Source organism: Bombus huntii, chromosome 4 (genome assembly GCF_024542735.1).
Source record: "Bombus huntii isolate Logan2020A chromosome 4, iyBomHunt1.1, whole genome shotgun sequence".
NCBI lineage: Eukaryota > Metazoa > Arthropoda > Insecta > Hymenoptera > Apidae > Bombus > Bombus huntii.
Genome location: NC_066241.1, coordinates 17,973,839 through 17,993,915, shown reverse-complemented (window position 1 = coordinate 17,993,915; position 20,077 = coordinate 17,973,839). Strand labels below are relative to the sequence as shown.

The 20,077-nt window shown below is 40.1% G+C and overlaps 1 protein-coding gene across 1 annotated transcript in view; it reads right to left on the bottom strand.

The window, feature by feature from the left end:
- The window catches only part of LOC126864476 (uncharacterized), a 97,659-nt gene that overhangs the window by 32,057 nt on the left and 45,525 nt on the right, over positions 1-20,077 (bottom strand). Inside the window, exon 4 of the mRNA XM_050615845.1 lies at positions 19,434-19,666. Within this exon, the coding sequence (XP_050471802.1) occupies positions 19,434-19,666 (233 nt within the window). The remainder of the gene's footprint in view (positions 1-19,433; positions 19,667-20,077) is intronic.

Here is a 20,077-nt window from a genome sequence, read left to right as displayed (position 1 = left end):
AAGCCACGCAAATATAATTTAAACGGATAATTCTATAAAGCGAAAGAGAGGTCTTCTTTATCGTTATTCTATGAACTAAAAATCACGTCACAAGAATGTGGTATTTACAAGAATCGGTGTAACGAGAGATTTTAGTATCATGTTACTAAAAAATCGTTTCATTCTCAAAAATTGTGCTTCCCCGACGAACATCCCTGCAATAGTCATCAGTTTTCATCGCAACCATCTTGGACGCCTTCATCGCGTCATTTTCGAGCAGAATCGCGCACGACATCTTGTCATCGCGAACAGGCAAGCTGAGAAATGGCACACGTATCGGTTGGTTGACACATGGAGCCGTGAAAACGAGAAGGAAACGAGGCAAAACGTCGTCGTTTCTAGCTAACGGACGCGTTTCGTGTGTTGCGCATAACATTGTGAACGCAAGAGAGAAAAAACCGAGCTAAAGACGAAGGAGAAGAAGGAAAGGGAAGTTTCGCGTGTCCACGTTCTCCTGATGGAGGCTAATGACAGAAGCAACTTTTTCTTGCCAACTGCCAGGGGAACTTGCGATGCTATAGCACGCGATAAAGCGGTTTTCAATACACGGCAGAAAAGTTGGATGATTTGGGTCGATATTCGTCCCGTGGGACGTGCTCGTCTAATAAATTTTATTAATAGAGATCGGCCTTTTTGCTGCGGCTCTCAGTGACACGGAATTACTCCCATAGGTATCGAAACGAAAAACACGTATCGCGTATCAATTTCACTCTGAAAAGTCTTTGCGTGGGAATCGCTGAAATTCTACTCGTGTTAACGTCCACGAAACTCCACTTTTATAGCTTTCTTGCTTTTACGAGTTTCTCGTGAAACTATCGATCGTCAATTCTCAAATCTATCGTCACGAAAATTAGTACGAATTTATCGAACGACGCTATATTTGATTAGGCATACGAAAGAAATTTCTTCAGACTTTAAGACCGATCCCAAAGATTTCACTCTGCTTCATCCACCTATTATATCTTTCAGTCGCATATATTGGTCTTCGAAACGAGTTCCGGCTGGTACTAAATTAATTTCAAAGATTTCACCGCGCTCCATCCATCCATCATCGTCTCTAAGTCATAGCCGCGTACATAGCCCGGCGAACGAAGATAAGGATATCTGTAATGAAGTACCTGCGAGAAATTAGAGGGTTCGCAGACTCGGAGGCAAGAAAGTGATTAAGGGAAACAACCCCTTCTATGGTTCCGTAATTATTGGTTATCTCCGTCGGGGTTCGCATTATGGTTATTGTTGCCATAACTAATCAAATTAATGCGCGGAGAGCTTGCTTTTGCGATATTATGCAACGATAAAGTGTATTCGATCGAGAGTTTTCGCGAGTGTAACGCGAAGCCACAAAATAACGGGGCCTATGCTCATTCTGACGCAACATCATCGTCATCCTCCGCCACCATCTTATTCTTTGGCAGCTGAATAGATCGTTGCGTGTGTACTGCATCACCGGTTAATTAGCGAACGCTAATTAGAAGATACTTTAACGCGTCTGCTGAGATTCGCCTGTTGAATGTTGCAGAAGGTTCATTAACTATTCCGTTCATTTTAGAAGACAGTTATATACTTTGTGCATTGTTTCAGAGATATAACGTCTAGTGGTGGTTTTAGTATTTACCTAGTATTAAAAAATGATTTGCTTTTTATACAAGATGCTACCGAATTAATTGAAATTTGTATTAGAAAATGATTAATTCTTTGATTATTTAGTGGTGCAAGTTCCACTCTTGCTCGCAAAATCAGTAAAACTCTTACAGCGCCTTTCCATTGTCATCACCAAACTACATCGTATTCCCCGTGAGAGGACATCCCGCACAAGCACACGAAGATCACTCGAAAATCAGTTTAACAAGATTCCCTGTCACTGACCGAGACACATTAAGCATCCACATCATCGTTCTTTTCTTCTTCTTCAAACTCTCACACTTTCAACTTCATTATCCACCGAGATCAATTTCCACTACTCTCCATCTCATCCACATTCCACTTCCCTTCCGCCACAATCAGCTCTACACGACCATTAGACGCATCCTCGTTGGCCGACATCGCGGTTCACGCGAAATTTCACAACTCTGTCGTCCCAAAATTTCGTTTCCGGGCCTAGAGAACGTTGTTTCATCGTCTTTGAACGCGACCACGGACCGTCTCGTACAGTCGCCGGATGCAGAGCATTATTCATGACTGAGGACAGAATCGTCACTGAAGAGGCCATCGAGCTTGTCGCGTGTCTTGGCCGCATGTAAACCGGAAGAACACGCTCAGCTGGCCACTGTCCTGCAGCGTGTTCTTCGTCTGCTGCTGTTGTTGTTTCGCCGACAGGACGGAACCATTTCAATGAGTTTTAAAAACGCACGCGTGCTGGCGAGCGGGATATAGAGTGTTACAAAAGGATCTGTAACTTTAGCGACTTATGGTAGATATTCACCAAGAAAAGCGAGAAATGCCTAATCGGGATAACTATTGAAGTATATATCCTGTAATATAAATATAATAGATAAAATACTAATACCAGTATTGATACCAATACCAGTGTGTCCTTCGATACTGAAGTTAACTGCAATGTCAGCGAAACGCTGTCAATCTTTTTTTTTTTGCACATGGCTTGCACCTGAGAGCTGCAGTACCTTACGCAGCAGTGTTAACCATAACAATGCTAAGTTTAACAACGTTAAATGCGACAATCCGAGATGAAAGAAGATTAAGGTTCTCATTCTCTAAGATAAATTGAAAAATGGCAAAACGTGGAATCTCCAAGTCAAAATGGAACATCTTTTTAAAGTATACCATCAATAGCAATCTCGGTTAAAACGTAGACAAACTTATTTATTTTCGACAAGCATCAATTTCGTGCGCAATTTTCACGACACGGCCAATAGACTTTCCTGATGATCAATTTTCAGGATCAATTTCGTACCGTTGAAACGCACACGACTAACGGCTCACTTAGTTATCTCTTTTTCCTTCTGCCTTGCCTTTGCTTGAAACCGAAGCAAAGAGTTTAAGGGTAAAAAGGAACACTTAAAAAAATAAAAACGTTGAAGTTATCGCGATTTAAGTTAGAATTTAAAGATCGTGTTTTTCACTGTGTCGATGTACTATCGGCATCGCGTAGAATTCGTTATAAAACCACTCGCAATAATAACGAATCATGGAAAAGTTTTCCAATCGGAAATTTCATTTACATTTACGTGTCTCTAGGAAAGATGTTCAGTCACTTATTTGCTTTGGCGAACGATGGTTATAAATCGTTTCGCACGGCAAGGAGGACAGTTCAGCGAGGGGAAAACTCGACAACAACGTGCTCTGGGACTCAAAACAGGAATTATGGAAGTTTGAGACGAAGATTTTACATTTTAAATACGAGTCTAGTTGAATGTTTCGCGATGCCACCAAAATTCTCGGGACTCTTGGCCGAGCGAAAAGGGTCACTGAATAAAATTTAATCAAACTTGTTGAGGTACCCGGCTAACGAAGTTGAGATGCTGATTAAGAACGACTTTTCCTTTGAAAGCGTTAACTTTTATCTTATGGTTAAAAGTAAATAAATGTTGGGATACATTTTGAGCCGTATCGCACAAGTCGAGTTAAAAATATTTTCAACTCTGTTACCATAAATTTGAAAAGATGTTATTAAGAATTTTAGTGTCTGAATAAGTACCGTTAAGATTGTCAATTTTTAGAAATTTATTCTGAAATCCTATAGATGTGCACACAGTACCCGTAGGAAGCCGGGCGACGTCTAAACTGATATTTCTGGCACCCTATTGTGAAAATGTGGCAGAGGTATAGAGATTTTCTAGGTCAGTGGCCTACATGTATGACACTGGAACTAATTGGGAGCTCTGCAGGTAACTAAACTTTATATTAATTTCGTGGCTACATTGTAACGAGGAACAATGAAAACAGAGAAATTAAACAAACGTGTCTAATCGTTGATCTTATCACTCAGATTATTTCATTTTTAACGAGTTATTTCACTTCGATTATTTCGATTGTTTCCATTTTTTTAATAGTAGTTACGAACGCGTTATTCCTGCGTCAATAGCCCCATTAGTCGGTCCGTAACGCGGATGGAAATTAATTAGAATTGCGACCTGAAAACTGACATCAACTCGAATCGTCAAACGTTTAATTGAAATTGATTCAGAGGCGAAACATTCGGTAGTCGTGGCTCGCGTAAATTTTCAGCTGGAAACGCTGCAACCTGCGTTCGTTAATTGCTCGTCATACCTAAAGGGAATATCTACTTCGTGTTGCGCAAGGATTTGCAATTAATGGAGTAATTAATAGAAAATAGAGATTGCGCTAGTTGCGAGAAATTTTCATCCGACAATTTCTTTTTTATTTTCATTATTCAATGTCGCGGCGATAAATTTTCGCGTGAGGTGCATTTATACTTCTCGATATTTCGGCTAGATATCGAACTACTGGGAAGAGAAACGAAAGAAAAATGAAAGAAAAGTATACATGTACACGATGAACATACATGTATAAGAAACCAACGACCATGCCGAATATTCGATCGAACTGAAGGAAAATTGGCTGTCTCCGTTGACAGAAAATTGCAAACAAACTTCCGACTTGTGGCGAGAAAGAACCGGCAATGTTAAACTTCGCTTTCTGTGGAAAGTTATCGTGCAAAAACATCGAACGTTCCTCCGTGAGCTAAAAATATCGATGAAAGCAGACGTTTACGCGTTCGATCGGTTGCCTGTTTGTAAAATTCATGGCATAAACTCGTTTTAAACACGGCCGAGTTTAATCGAGCTTCCAAACGACTATCGTTCTATTCCTCGTTTCATCGTAACCCGTCAATTGGGTCGTCTCTTAACCAGAAACTTCTCCGATCAGGCAATTAAAAGTTAGTAAAGACACATCAATTTCAGTTATATTATGCGGAACTTATCAACCTTTGTTATGTCACTTTTCTTCCAGAGTACATAACACCGCATTTATTGGAGTATATTTTGCCGGCCCCTTTGTTCACGTTTAATTGACACTTGTTAATTAGCAATTACGTAGGTACGTTACGTTTCTTTTCTTTCTTTCTTTTTTGTTACAACCACATCGAGGCATGATTCTGTAATTAAACATCGGTGAAGCGATTATTCGTTGCATTACGATCATTGAGCCAAGGACAGAGTAATTAATGACTTGCAGCTGGTTCTCTTTATTTTCGAACGAGCCTGTACACGTCGATGCTTTTTGAGCGAGGTAAAATTTAATGCTAAATTTACTATGCAATAAAGCGATTGAAATGACTGGCTATTTCAAATGCTTATCTTTTATCTTTGTTCTAATTAAAATCTCTTAAAATCGAAATGTTCGAATTTCTTTTACCATCGAGGAGGGAAAATAGAAGCGATGGTAATCTATGAAGGAAACCTCGTAGACGTATCGAACGATCATAGGGAAAACTGAGGTGGACGGTAATGAACGGGCGCAACGTATATAGTTGCGTATTGCTTGTTGTGGTACTTGTTCGAACAACTGGAGATTGGATCGACACGCTTCGCGCAGCGTGAAATGCAAACGCGGGGATATAAAACAGCGGCGCGATACAGTATGCCACCGCGGCAGAAAAAACCGAAAGGAGAAAAGGGAAATGCGATCTCGACATCGCGAAGTCGGTCGTAAAAATGAGTGACGCGTCGGAAACTTGTACGCCGGAGTGCGGATTCTCCGTGCGAGCTCTTGGCTTACGAGCTATGAAGCATACATTAGAAATCTCTTTACAAAAGTCTACTGTATAGTAGAACAATAAACATCTCTATACAATGTTAGCTAAAATTCTTTGAAATATCGCCATTTATTAAATGAAAACTTCTGCACACCGTTGTACATTGTTAACTTCAGTACTAACATAGTTGATGATATTTGATACAAATTGCACGCTCTCCATAACTTTTATTTTCTACTCTACAAATATTTTATAATATATTTACTTAATTCATAATATATCTATTTCATTTTCTATTAAAAAGTAAAATTTGTGTAACTTTTCCAATACACGTAATGCGTAAGTAAATTAAAATACAGATATTTCATGTTACAAATAAATATATGTAGTATCGGAAGAAAACCCTGAGTAATTAAGGTCTATTTGATCATAGGACATGTGCGTGCCAGGTATACCGGAGCCAGGGCATAAAAGGTAGCCGTGAGTGAGTTGGGGAGCTTTCATTATTGCCAGTGTCACGTAAAATTAAGGCTTAGGATTTAAAGACAAGAAGGTTGAGCCGTAACACAACTACTATCTTTCTTTCCTATCGAACTTTATTGAATAACACAACTTAATAAGTACAGTTTTCGCGACTGATCTGAGAGATGTTGACTGATGGAAGGTTTTAGTTTCAGTCCAGAGGTGTTCTCGTATTATTACGAAGGAAAGCTCGGTGTGGTTGTGCCCTTTGAACTAACAACGCGGATTCATTGCTCACACTTTTCGTTAGGAAAAGTAAGGGTAACGATCCGCGATGCCAATTGGTTATAGCCCACGTTAATAAATGAAGATAGGTGGAGGAAGCCTCCTACCAACGTAGCTCGCAGGTGACATTGTTCATGGGAAAAATCAGCTTTTCCGTTGGACAAATATTCGTTTTTCCCATTAGGTAACTACCCGCTTTCTACGTAATTTGTAAGAACGTGCAATAAATCTAAGGACTATTCCAAGGACTATCCATAAACCGATAACACTTACGAGATTAATAAACTGAAAGTTTAAGTTTATGGTGGGTTCTGGGGGTTACTGGGGTTACGCGATGAGGACCTACACACATCTGGCCTCAGATGTGGATTGACGTCACACCAGCGTGGTCGGAAAGTGTTGTCCTCGTTGGGGGTGGTGTTGTCAGCGTTGTCAAGGAGTGTGGTCGGCGTGAAAGAGAGTCGTTGTGACGAGAAGATTTAGTGGCGAATGATGACTGCGTGCATGTAGACTGACGGAGTATCATGCTTGATTTTGTGTTGGCGTGAACGATATTGAAATAAATTATACCGTTACCAAACTTACTAGCACTGTTATTTTTCCCCATATATAACTACTCTCTAATCGATATATCCTTCGCGATTAACAGAACGGTTCAACGACCTAGTTCACCTGGAGCACCGATCCTCGAGTGGACGCCGAGCCATCTCGTTTGATCCAAACAGAGGCGGTGCTCGGGAAATTCCAGAAAAAGTTGGGAGTCGCGTCAGGTGAGATAAGGCCCCCGGCCGTATCTTCTGCTCTGTCGCAATTTACGGGGCGAACAACTGGGGATTGGGGGTGGGGGAATAGGAATAGCGAGCCAGAAATACAGTGAGGAAATATAGGAAGTGTCCTGGGGATACGGCGGAAACAGAACTTCGACTTGGCGGGAGGAACGGCCTTCTGCCTCGGCGAGAAGTCTTTTATCGGAGGTGGAACAGAGGGGGTGGTAGATGTCGCGGCGTGGTAACGCGAAAGCGGAGCAGATATTTGATACACGCGAGCTCCATGACGATATTTGAATAACGAGATAAGCATTCTTCCGTGCTCTAGTCGATAAACTCGTTCCTTGGTCCTCCAGTTCCTGTTTTCGAGGGTTCTATCGGTGTTCTAGATTGGCACAGCCAATCGACGATACGCGGGACGATGGTTTCTGATAGAGTAAGTGCTTTTGGCATAGGTTGGGGAGAGACGCGAGGTATGAGTACGTTTAGGATAACGAACTGCAGTACAAGTTTATAGCATGCACGGGACGTAAGAACCCTTGTTGGATTTCCGACGATAATTATTTTGAAAGAAAATTTTTGCTTGCTTTCAAAGGGGATTTTTTTCTGATATTTAAGAACCTTGTGAGTTTTAAAGGATTCTATCAGAACATCACGATAATCGTACAAATTTCGATAAAATTTTTATCGAAATAATTATTTTCCAATAAAAATATCGTATTCTATTTGTTTTGTTACATTATCTTGAATAACGTAACTCTGTTAACCCGTTCCTCGTTGTTCCATCAACGGCATTAGCATTAAAAAACGTCACGACGTCTGTCTAAGCTTCCTAATAACCTGGAAGCGCCATCAACTGAGGAAATATCTGTGTTGTCGTGTCAGAGCGAGGAAAAGACAAGGAAAATGTTGGAAAAACGAGCAGTCCCGTTCGTCGATCCAGTTCGTTACTTAATATCTTTATCGGAAGAGCAAGCATCTAGCTCGAACGGACGCATTCTGTCCGCAATTTCAAGCTTCCAGCCACTCGAGGCTGGATTCGCCCCGAAGCGAAGACGAGTCTCTGTCTGTCGATCCTTCCTTCCTTCTCTTTTTCTCGCTTATGTGCACCGACCAGAGAGCTTTCAAATCGATGTACGACGCGATGAATTATGAAACTCGTAATTTAGTCGGACTCTTTCGGAATGTAAAAACAGGTCGACGAATTTCATGGCCACCGGCACCGATTCTGCAGGGTCAATCACTTTGATCACGAACGATCGTCAATTCGGAAAGGTAACGCGTCTCATGGCAGAGACACAGAAGAGAATTTGAAGAGAGAAAAAGAAGAGATCAGTGCAGGATATTGTTTCGTCTCGATCGATTTCTGAACGACGAAAATAGCCGATGCAGAAGAATTGAAGGGAAATTTTTCTGCATCGGCTTAAATAAATGCAATGGAATGTAATAGATAACGTTACCTTCTGTTTTTAGATAAAATAAATAAAATTTCATCGAGTCTATATAATACTATTTTTAATATTATTAATGAATTCAATATTTTAATTGTTTCTTTTCTATTGGACACGTCATAGTGAAAATGTTTTCTAGCGATACTAGTGTAAGCCCAGTTTACTTAGAAATAATAGAAAAGGAATGTTACCGCGAGTAGGAAATATTTTTTAAGCTTCCCTCGAGAAAAAGAGGAGAGAAAATACGCGAGATATAAAGTTTCGAAGAGTTAGAGGTCAACGGAGAATCGAAGAAAATTACATTCAACATTGGAAAAGAAATATACAGAGATACGTGTCTTGGTATAAAGTTTTGAGAAATCTTAAATTTTCATCGTTGTAGAAATAAACAAGCATTCAAATGGAGTGGAATTCAGCTTATTTATTATTAGTGTCTGGCGTTCGATCTTCTTCTTTATAAATATTTCATACTGATTTTCAGACTGCAAGTAAAAGAAGACTTCGACACGCGAGAAGGAGTCTTCTCAAGAAGTTACGTTAGAATTAAAATTTGAAAATCTAACTTTCCAAATTTGCTAAATGTAAATTTTTTAAATAGTGGTCGTAATAAACATTTTATGAAAAGCAGTCTAACAGAAATTTCGATACTTTTCTAATGCAATTGTAATCTAGTAGTATGTAATAATTACATTAACTTGAACAAAAATGTTTAACTTTTTCTGTACTAAATTCCATTGTTAGTAAATACGCTATAATAGCGCTCCTAGATAAATAATTTATTTTCTCAGTAATTCAACTCTTTACAGATCGCTGCTTTTACGGCCAAACGCAAATTACTTCTTTCCGCTTTTCTTACCGGCTGTAGATGGCGCCAGCAATCACGGATTGTTAATAATTTTCATCGAACAATTCTTTTAACCACGATCTTTCCTTTCGTACACTGATCCATAAATTTGAAACACGGTACAAACGTGATTTCCTCGAGAAATTAATTAAAAGCCGTTTCGTAACTTTCGAACGGGAAGAAGCGACGTTCCCTGGAAGTGCAAAGTTTTTCCTCAACTAAAACACGCGTCTCCACTACCACAGACGACATACTTGCTTTGTCTTGTACTCGTCTGCGCTGCACGTCAAAGAGTAGTACTATGGAAGTGTAAATGTGCTTTTAGTTGAGAAAAAATGTACAAATAGTTATATTTATTATTAAGACAAATTGTCGAGAATGTCACCTGAGTTATTACCCTTCTGCCTGTTTCTTTGTAGCAACTGGAAAAGATTCTTATCACTGCGAGAATTTTTTGAAAATCAGCGTAGGGCAAAAACTGGTTTTCTTGCTCTCTAAATCTTTGCTGCATCCGTGATGAACGTCAGTTACCGACTCGTAGTTACTCGAGCTTTGGTCATTTGACGCCTGTTTTCGTGGAAAGCTGCGTCCCGAGAAATTTCTCTTCTCTATAAAGTTTTAAAATTGTCTGAATTTGAAGGGACGACATGGTGGGAAGCGCGCAATCGGTTGTGCACGTCGCACGAGTTCTATGGTTGAATAGTGTTCGAGCGTGATTTAAGATTTACAGCTGGTGCTGGTCAGAGATTGAAAAAGATTCTGGAACTTCCTCGCGTGTGAGACATTTTGGACATTTCTAGTCCAGTACTTCACTAAGAGTATAAACTTCGTGCACTGGAAGAATTTTGTTATTCGATCGATCAGCAAGTCCAACGTGCATACACAGTAAAATTTTATCAATCTAAGAACCTACTTCTTTTTTTTTAATTCTTCAAGAGTTAAAATAATGTTAAATAAGACCCACAGGACGTACACGACAGCCGTTAAAGCGATTTAGCTTCGACGAGTTTACCCTCTGCGCGATAGTTTCGCGCGAACGCTTCTCCGGAAGAGTATACTTTAATCAGTACGTATTCTTTGATCGTGTCACGCGGTACTCTTCAACGTTTCAAGGACCCTTGAAGACGATTTTTACACAGAAGAAAGGAAAAAAAAGCCGAGGATGAAGGAAGGGTGACGGATCTCTTCTGCACGCGTTTGTGTCTCCTCTTTGTGTGCTTGCTAACGAGCGGAAATTCATGTGAACTCGTGTCCGTAACTCGCTCCCTCTAGAGACGATCCTCCGACGGAATAATGGCGGAAGCCGGAATGTCACTCGACGCCGAAGCGAGAAAACTCAACACGCTAAGGGGGATGGATGCCTAAGCTGGAAATAAATCAAAGAGACTCGCTGAAAGCCGAGTAGCGACTTCTTTTTTTCCTTTTGTTTTCGATCTTTGAACGTTTCGCGGGTCTTTTGCGGATAAGTTTCGAAAGATTCTTTTGAATTAATGAGCAAGAAATGGCGAACGTAGGGAGCGTGGAAGGATTAACCTCTTAAGGGTCCAGCTTTGACGAAATTCACCCAGAGAGGGTGAGGTCTACTTTTCTTCTCGGTACGCCTGAACCACAAACGAAGCATTTTCTGCAATTTTTTTGCTTCCCGCTTAATAAACTGAGTTTACAAATGAAACGTTTCCTAAGCATCGAGCGAACTGTAAAATTTGTTTCAACTTCTTTTGCTTAAAAGAAAAGCAAAAGAATTGGTCCGTTGTATGATACGTGTAATACAAAAAGTTATTGTACACTGCGAATGGTATTGTTTATGCCATGTATGAAAAGAAAGAAAGCATATAATCTATTGGGAAGAATATGTTGAGAATTGTGGATCTTTGAAGCCGAAATAATGTTATAGGAACACTAAATTTACACTGAAGATTCATATTAAAATAGTAATATATTTATTTCATGGACGATTTCTTATATATTCATCGATACACACTTGCACGCGTCTCAGCACTTTCTTCCATACCCGACTGTTAACCGACTGACTAGTTTACACTCATCTGTTTTCGAGACGCCGCGCGCACACGCACTTTCACACACCGACACTCACATACAAGCATCTCTACCACGCATTTAACCCAGTCCAGCGCAGAAAATTATACATATCTCAACAGAATAAAATCTACTCCATCAAATATTCCGTTTCTTTCGAAACGAAATTTCGAAACGGAAATTTAAACGTGTGAGCATTAAAACGTCATTTTTAACCAAAGCTATCAAACATCGAAACAATCGGCTCGATAACAAACTTTTTATCGCGCCAAGATCGCGAGCAAGTTCCTCAGTTCTGGAAAATTCGACGTCTGTATTACATTCGAACGATGTTAAGACTTTTAAGGACGAACAGTTAGAAACAGGGGGTGGAGGGGGTCGGTCGGGAGAGGTGGTGGAAATCGAAGGGATGTTGTAAGCGGTAACTTTCGCGAACTGCCTTTCAGCGATTAAGAAGAAACTTTCGCGATTTACAGTGGATTTCGCCGCAGACCTCGACGATCCAATCGAAGATTTACGACTGAAATCGCCATTTGAACTTTATATCTTCTCGAACAACTTCGAAATTGGAGACGCTTGTAAGTATCGCGGCTCTGAGCACCGTTATCCGCCTCGGTTTTCTTTACGTTTAATTGTACCGAATCCGGTATAGAATCTCGATTGAAAGCAGTTTATTAAACGATTATTAAAATGGTCTCTTGTCGGTATAATGACATAAGGATCAGTATTCAGATTCGGAGGATTATCGAAACAAAGAATGGAAATTTACAGCCCCGCTACATTTAGTAGCTGCGAGAAACAATTTTTATGAAATCAGCTTTTTAAACCTTCTGCTCCTTTTTTCATCGTTTTATTCATTCCGACATTGATCATCAGAATTTTTCATTTAAATTCAGCAAAACATCGAAAGAAATAAAATTCGTGCACATTACAATTTGAACACACAAGGACTGAGTATAGAACTGACCGAATCGTCGACAAATCTCAAAATCTACCTCTATACCGTGAACCCGAAAGAGAGCGGTACAGTAACTTCCTGAAAGCTTTCGAATAACTTCAAAGCCCGAGCAATAAATAGCCGAAAAACTGCTAGTCCTAATTTCCAGCCATTCGTGTGGCTGATAGTTCCGTTCATCCTCTACCAACCCCCGAAGAGTCGTTTCCTTTTCTCCGGCCGTCGAACGTATGGGAATTAGGCCGAAGCACGATGCCCGAATGGCGAATGGCAATTTTTCGTTTCGAGGTACGTACGTATATCGTCCGAAGAATACCGACGTAAATTTGCGAGTTCGAAAAATAAATTAAATATTTAGCATCGTTGTGTCACCGCTGCTCCACAATAATATCGGTTGGGAAATTTTAATGTCTTGTTACAGTGGAAGCATTGTTGACCACGAAATAAATTCGACGAGGCGTGCCAGTATAAAATTGAACGAGACACGTGTCGTGTGTTAACGAGTGATGTGCGAAATGCGAGTAGAACAGGATTTTTGTTCGTTGGACGATTGAACAGGTATCGTTTGTTATCGCATTTTAATATTTCATATGTTTCCAATATTTTATTATTATAATTCTGATGCTCGGTGGAACATTTTTTTCAAACAGATAACCTTCTGAAACAAAGGCTTGTAAGCGAACCCTACCCACATAACGTTTATGATAACGTTAATTTCCTTTTGTTGCGTTAATTATCGTTGCACGTCGGATAATCAGCATTTAGATTAATTTTCCGTGAGTTTGAATACGGTTTCACCGTACTGATATAGCAAATGTTCTAAAACAGTATGTATGAATGCGTGGCACTTCGATTTCGGCGACGCACACCGAATTCCCACAGGCATGAAACGTAATGAATACGATTAATTAATGATGCAGTGGTACAGGAGATGCGAATAATCGCCCACTGTCTGCGTTCTCTAAATTCCCTGACGCTATATGTATTTACAGTTGCACAGTTTATACAATTTAGTTTCAAGTTTCATTGGAACTAATTTCATCCATTAATTTAAATCACTTGAATCTAGGTAGGTAACTCGACCAATGTGATCGAGACTTTTGGTATTTGCTCACATCAACTTTCGTATATCCAATCTTCAATCTGCTGCTATCAACTCTTGCCATCGTACATGGTGTTCATCCATCGATAAAACGATACACAAGCTCAAAATATCTCGCTTGCCGTTCAGAAGTGTGCAAGTTTGTGAGCAATGATCGAGCAAGTTTCTTGCACGTATCAAAGCGGTGCAAACAGAACTTTGTATTCGCCAGATCGAACAGGGACCGCAGCAACGCGTCACTAGAATTTGTTGCGAGGAATATTGATTTTGATTTAGTCGATTGAACGATCGAACGTAGCCATGTGAACGTGACACACTGGAACGAAATACGAGATCATGATTCGGATAAATATCGTTGCTAAATATTCACCGATCAACGATACAAATAGGATGGCGCGCTCGGGTTCTCCTACTCGAGCTGCGTGTGTCGTTGGCTCATCCCTGAATAATTCAACGCACGCGCTGGCCATTTTCCTGCTTTCCTCGTTTCCCGTCAAAGTGTCCGACCTAACGAAACGACGATGCTGGGATCGTTTAATTTTTGATCCACGTCATGTCCTGGTGTTTCGATGATAATGCGGTTGCTGCTCATTTATCTCCTGTTCCGAGCGGTCGCTAACGCGGAGAAGCAGTAGATTTTGTTATATGCGACGAGAAAAAAAAAACGTTTATATGAACTACCACGTTATGAAACAAAATATTTGTATAAAACATTAAAGGAGTAGGAACGACGGATCGTTGAATTATTAAGTATGAGAAGAGTATGTCGTAATGTCGATATGCAAACGTGAGGATATATAATCTACGAAGAACGCATTCAAAGTTCATACGACAAATTGTTCACTAGTTTGTTTAAGGTTAATTTGTCTAATACCGTGCGTCAGTATTGGTAATAGGCGATTATAAGCTGTTACGGCTACCGTAACGTCGATACTTGAAGCCATCAAAGTTGCTGTCTGCTAGAGGGAAAGGGGATAAATCCTCCTCCATAATTCATGTTATGTCTGCCAGCTAATATAGTTAATGCCGACCAGTTCACCTGGGCACCTGCGTCCGAAATACTTGCAAAATTTCCCAGCTAATATTTGCATTTTGCGACACGATCCACCATTTTCACCCTGAACATTCGATTTTGTGAAATTATTCACAAACGCAGAATGTTGTATTCATAGAACTATGAATTTGCGTAAAAGTCCGTAGTCTAATTATTACGCTACAGCATTTTCGAAATTGTGACGTATAACTAATAAAATAGGTAACTGTTGTATTCTCGTAATATTTATAGCTTCTTTCTCTATGTATATAAGTACAAAAATGCAAAAGAATACAATAAAACAGGTTTTTAAATTTATGCTTCTACGATTTTGTGACATATAAATTGGAAAGAATTGGAAATGCGCAGGCAACGCGACTTCTATCGTTCTAAGATAAGAGATCGATCCGCGCATATCCCGAATAACTAGCAGTTTGCCAGCAGATACATATATACGTAGAGAAGCAATAACGCGAAACGTTTTCGCAACGCTTCTGACGGAACACAAAAGACGTTCCAACCGCTTTCTTGTCTTTTCCTGCGGCCAATACTGACATTCCGTGATCTACATTTGGATATTAAAGTTTGTTCATCGTGATTTCATATTCCGACAACGCCCTTAGGCCAATGTTTGCATCATTTCGAATTCCTCCCGTTTTCGGTGCTCTGAATCACTCGATAGCATCAACCATCGTCTTTCTTATTCCCAATTGTCTTCTCGTAGCTCTTTTCGATTTCTCGATCATTCCGTCGTTATCCGGCTGAGATATAAAAGGACGCTCCTTCTTTTGATTTCTCCATGGCACTTGACGCGTCGCGTCGTCGACCTCCTCTCAGGAGGGAAACGTCTTTATAGATTTTATATACTGCAAATTGATATATGCGTGATCCCTTACATTACAGATTTCACATTCCATTTACATAATATTGAATTTTTCCAGTCGTATTAAAGAATTTAGAAATTTTTTTCGCCACGTGCACATCGCTCTCTGTTCGATAACAAAAAGAATGAGAAGAATCGTTCATCAGTATGGCACCTAACCTCGAGAATATTCAGAAACTTGCAAACAATAACACACGACGCGACATTTATTTTCATCATCATTTCATCCTGCTTCCTTTCAGCTATAATTAACCCAGTTTCACAAGCAAAGTTCAAAGAACCACACGAAGCTCCACTATCGAACCTAGTGGTACCCGTGTGTGATCGGTAATCGTTCGCGTTTATGGTACAATTTCGGAGACGCCCGAACGCGTAAATCGAATTGGTCCCTGTGGATTAGTGTCCACAACACCTAGCCAACTATGGTGCACACGGGCAACTCCGGCATCTCTTCGTTATTGGTGGGACGATTCGATTAAGCTGCATCAAAACGCGGCGGATGCGCGTGTTTGGCCTCATTTGCGAATGTACGGTGCACCTTTCTGATTCAGTGGCCCGCCTGGATCGACATCCCGTAACGGTATTATCTTCTATCGTTTCCCTTTGCGTCGCTTCCTCTCCGCTCTTTGTCAATGTTTCCCCCGCTATAAAATTGCTTACGGATTATTCGCTTGATCGGATTTCATCCAAATGTTAATCTTTGTAATGTGCTACAGGATCGTCCTTTATTTCGAGGTAACAAAAGATTTGAACAAGCAAGTGCCGTAAATACATAATTAAGCCTCAGACGGCTTGATGAATAAGGATACAAAAAAAAAAAAAAAGATATCGTTGCGGGTATTTAACAGCTAGTGCGTGGAATATCAAAACCGATATGTGTGGCAGTAGAAAACTAGGAAGAAGTAAATCACCGCTCGATGATTTAATTTATAGTCTTCCTATACTTTGATCCACATATCTCACTTTTATTTATCAATTTTTAAACAAAACCCACGAAATCCTAAACCCTAACACCAAACTTCTTTTTCATCATTCCACAGACATGCCATCGGTCCGACGAGCCACACGATCGTAATCATCGAGTCGTGACCCCCCCCCCCCCCTTCCCTCCCCCCGTTATTGGCTCCGGAAACCGCAATCGTCCGCGTGTGCACGCAGAAACTACTCGACGAAGTTTCGTGCACTAATATCGAGAAATATGAAATATCGAGCGGGCGATGCCGATTGAATTCTAGAGCGGGCCGTTTATTGAACCCACGGATTTTCTTTATTCCTGACAGGGTATCGGGTCTCGTGGTGAATGCAACCAGAGAGAGAATCGACGACTGGTATCTTTTTAAGGAAACGGACCTCGAAGTCGGCTAGAGCTGCCCGGGTCAATGGCTTCCTGCTACAAGCAAGGATATAATCCCATAAGTCAGTTCTGTGACCAGCGTTCAAACAAATATCGACGCGATTGTTCGATTCCCTCCGCGTCTAGCCAGCGACGGATAACGATCTCTGTCTGCGGAAAATGCAAAAGCATTGATCTCCTTCGATGGTTCGGCCGCTGGACTCTCCAGGTACTTTATTGAATCTCGTTCAGACTCGCGCGGCTGGTGAATTCTCGATTCTGAGGGAACACGTGCGCTACGATCGTGAATATTGCACCAGTGGTGGACCTTCGAAATGACCGCTTTATTGTGAGATACGTCGATTTTATACCTTCCAGAAATATCGTCGTTGGAATCAGCAGTGCAGGTCTAAGTGAATACAGAGAATCGACATTGATTTTGGAGTGATTTTATGGACATAAAATATTATATTGTTGCTTAATATGTAATGTTTCAAGATAAACGACATGAATGAGTACTATGTTGGTATATATGAAGTATCGTTTCTCATTTAAATGAACATTGAATTTAACGCGAAATGAGAAATTTGTTATCACATGTACCTATACCTCTTAATTTTTAATATCAACAGACATTTTTAATTTGTAATATTTGTAATGGAAAATAGGTCGTTTCTCGTAAGCACGTAAATCTCTAACTATACTGTGCTCATAAGAAAACTAAGGAATATTTAAAAAATCCTCTTATCTTTTTGTCCGCAACGTCGGCGAAAACTTACGATTTCTTCATAGCTACACCTCATTTTCACATAACTGTCTTTACCTGCCTCTCTCACTCTTTCTCGCTTTGTGAATATTATAACGAAAGCCCCTAGCCTCGGTTCGTCTGGTCCAGGAGCAGGGTGTTCGTTTCCAGGATGCCATGCAAAATTCAAGCGGCAAGGATAAGGATCGCTCATTCTTCCGCGAGTTAGCCTAGCCAGCTTCTCTGGAATTGCTTTCGCCGGCAGAAGCTTAAAGTTTAAGTCGGTCGCGATTGTCTGGCAAACATTCGCCCCTCGAAGATTGATTTCGACTTTGATATTCCTCTTGCGGAAGTCATCTTACTTTTGACACGTTTTTTATCTTTCTTCATTTCTTCTTCTTCTTCTTCGTTCTACTTTTCTACTTCTTTTATATTGCTTTCAGTGCACTGTTTGTTGCTAAAGTTGCGGCGTGAGAGTTTCGTGTCAAAGTCAATTTTATTTGACAACTTCCTCACGCGTTGCAAAGTCAAATATTATATTTATTTACAATAAATTGTATTGAATGCATTATTAGAACAAAAATTGTATTTATACCTTGGTTATTCCTTATTAATATTTGCATATTGTATAAGAGAACTTGTATTAAAATTCGTCGTACAAGATTCCCCTCAAAACTGCCACAAACAAAAACACGTGTCCCCTCAATTTTCACTCTATTCTCTCCCAATTTCAGCTCAAATTTCCCATTTATTTTTTCACCACATTATTCCCCATTCCATCGTACCGTACACAAACTATTCGTACAGTGCACATAGAAAAATCTCTAAAACGAAACAATTTCACCTTCAATCTCGAAACTCTTCGAGACAAAATTTCAAATATCCCTTTCGAGTTTTTCCACGAACAAGCAAAGAGCTTTCGCGCGGAGCAAACGCGACCACGATAAATATTTATTCCAAATTATTCGAACGAAGCTCAATTCCATTTCGTTCCATTTCATTCTGTTTTAGCGATGGTTCTTTAAGGGAAGAATAGAATATTCTTGGGTGGAAGCAAGCGTTAAAAATTAGATTGGAAATTAAATTGACCGTAGCCGAATGGCTTTTCTTCGGGGCGAAGGGACGGTTTCTTTGTAATCGTGCTCTTAATTGAAATTGGCAACTCGTTTAATCCCCCTTCGTCCGCAATTCGGTGAAACGCGTTCAGCGATTAAACTCTTCCACGTTTTGGCCGAGCGTCTTCTACCCGCGGAGAGCTTAATGCCGATAATTAGAATTAATTTCGCCAAAACCCTTGTGAACGCTAACGATTAAAATTAATTAATATTGATGCGGGGAAACGAGTGATAAAACTGTACAGTCGTGGGGAAGTTTTCGTTTAAATATTCGCGTGTGAGAAATTTGTTGAATGGTTGCCTCGACTTGCAGTTCATTATTCTAACAAATCTACGATCCACTAACCCTAAAATCTTAAAAAAAAAAAATTAAAAAATACAGGATATTTCAGAAACAAGCGATCAAATTTTCATACCGCATTCTACTACCTTTAACCACTGATCGATAACCATAGAAACTTTATTCAGGTTAAAATTTTTAGGGTAATTTATCGAGACCATCTGAAACTCCCTGTATATCCATCCTCATACTCTGTTTTTACGCTTTGGTTGATACAATTTTTCCTTTGAGCCACAGTCACTGAAGAAATAGCAAAAAGAAGTAAAACAGAAAAGAGTAAAGAAAGAAAATGTTTAAGACTGTGATCGATATACAGAAACGAAATTTCCTCGTTGTAAATTGTTCTGTCACGTTGTTTGACTTACCTGTTTAATCCAACTTTTCCACAAGTCTCTGTCCCAGGGGTGGTGAAAGCCGAGATATAAGTGTCTCGTCTCGCGATGGTGACTGTCCTCTTGTTGTTGACTCTGATGACACTGTTGAGTGACTCTTGGAAATCCAGTGATACGCAGTACTAGTTTGCCCAGACGTGACGGGGCATAACACACCGCACCCCCGCCAGTTAGTTCCATCCACTCTGGCCTAGACTCTGGACAGGCTAAAATCAGGATGATTGATATCAAATTTAGTTACGACCAATGTGACTCGGTTGTTGTCGCGTTACTTGTTTCGGTAAAATCGAATGACAAGACTGGGGTTGACCATCGATCATCTTAGGGCTGTTATAGACAGATCATCATTATGTATATTTGACGTACGAAATTTTGTGAACGGTTTTTTACCTTTGGTCTTTGACTCTTAATCCCTTGCTTCACGATTAAGTTGGAATAGCGCGTGCCATAAACAAGAATATGGTCGGCCACACGTCGAACCATTTCACGGTTTGACTGAGCGCTCGAAGTTGTGCAAATCGCACATATCTTTTGATACATAAATGCGTGTGTAAGGTATAACCTATTTTATTTTACAAGATGTTTGATAAATAATTATTACCAATTGATCATCGAAC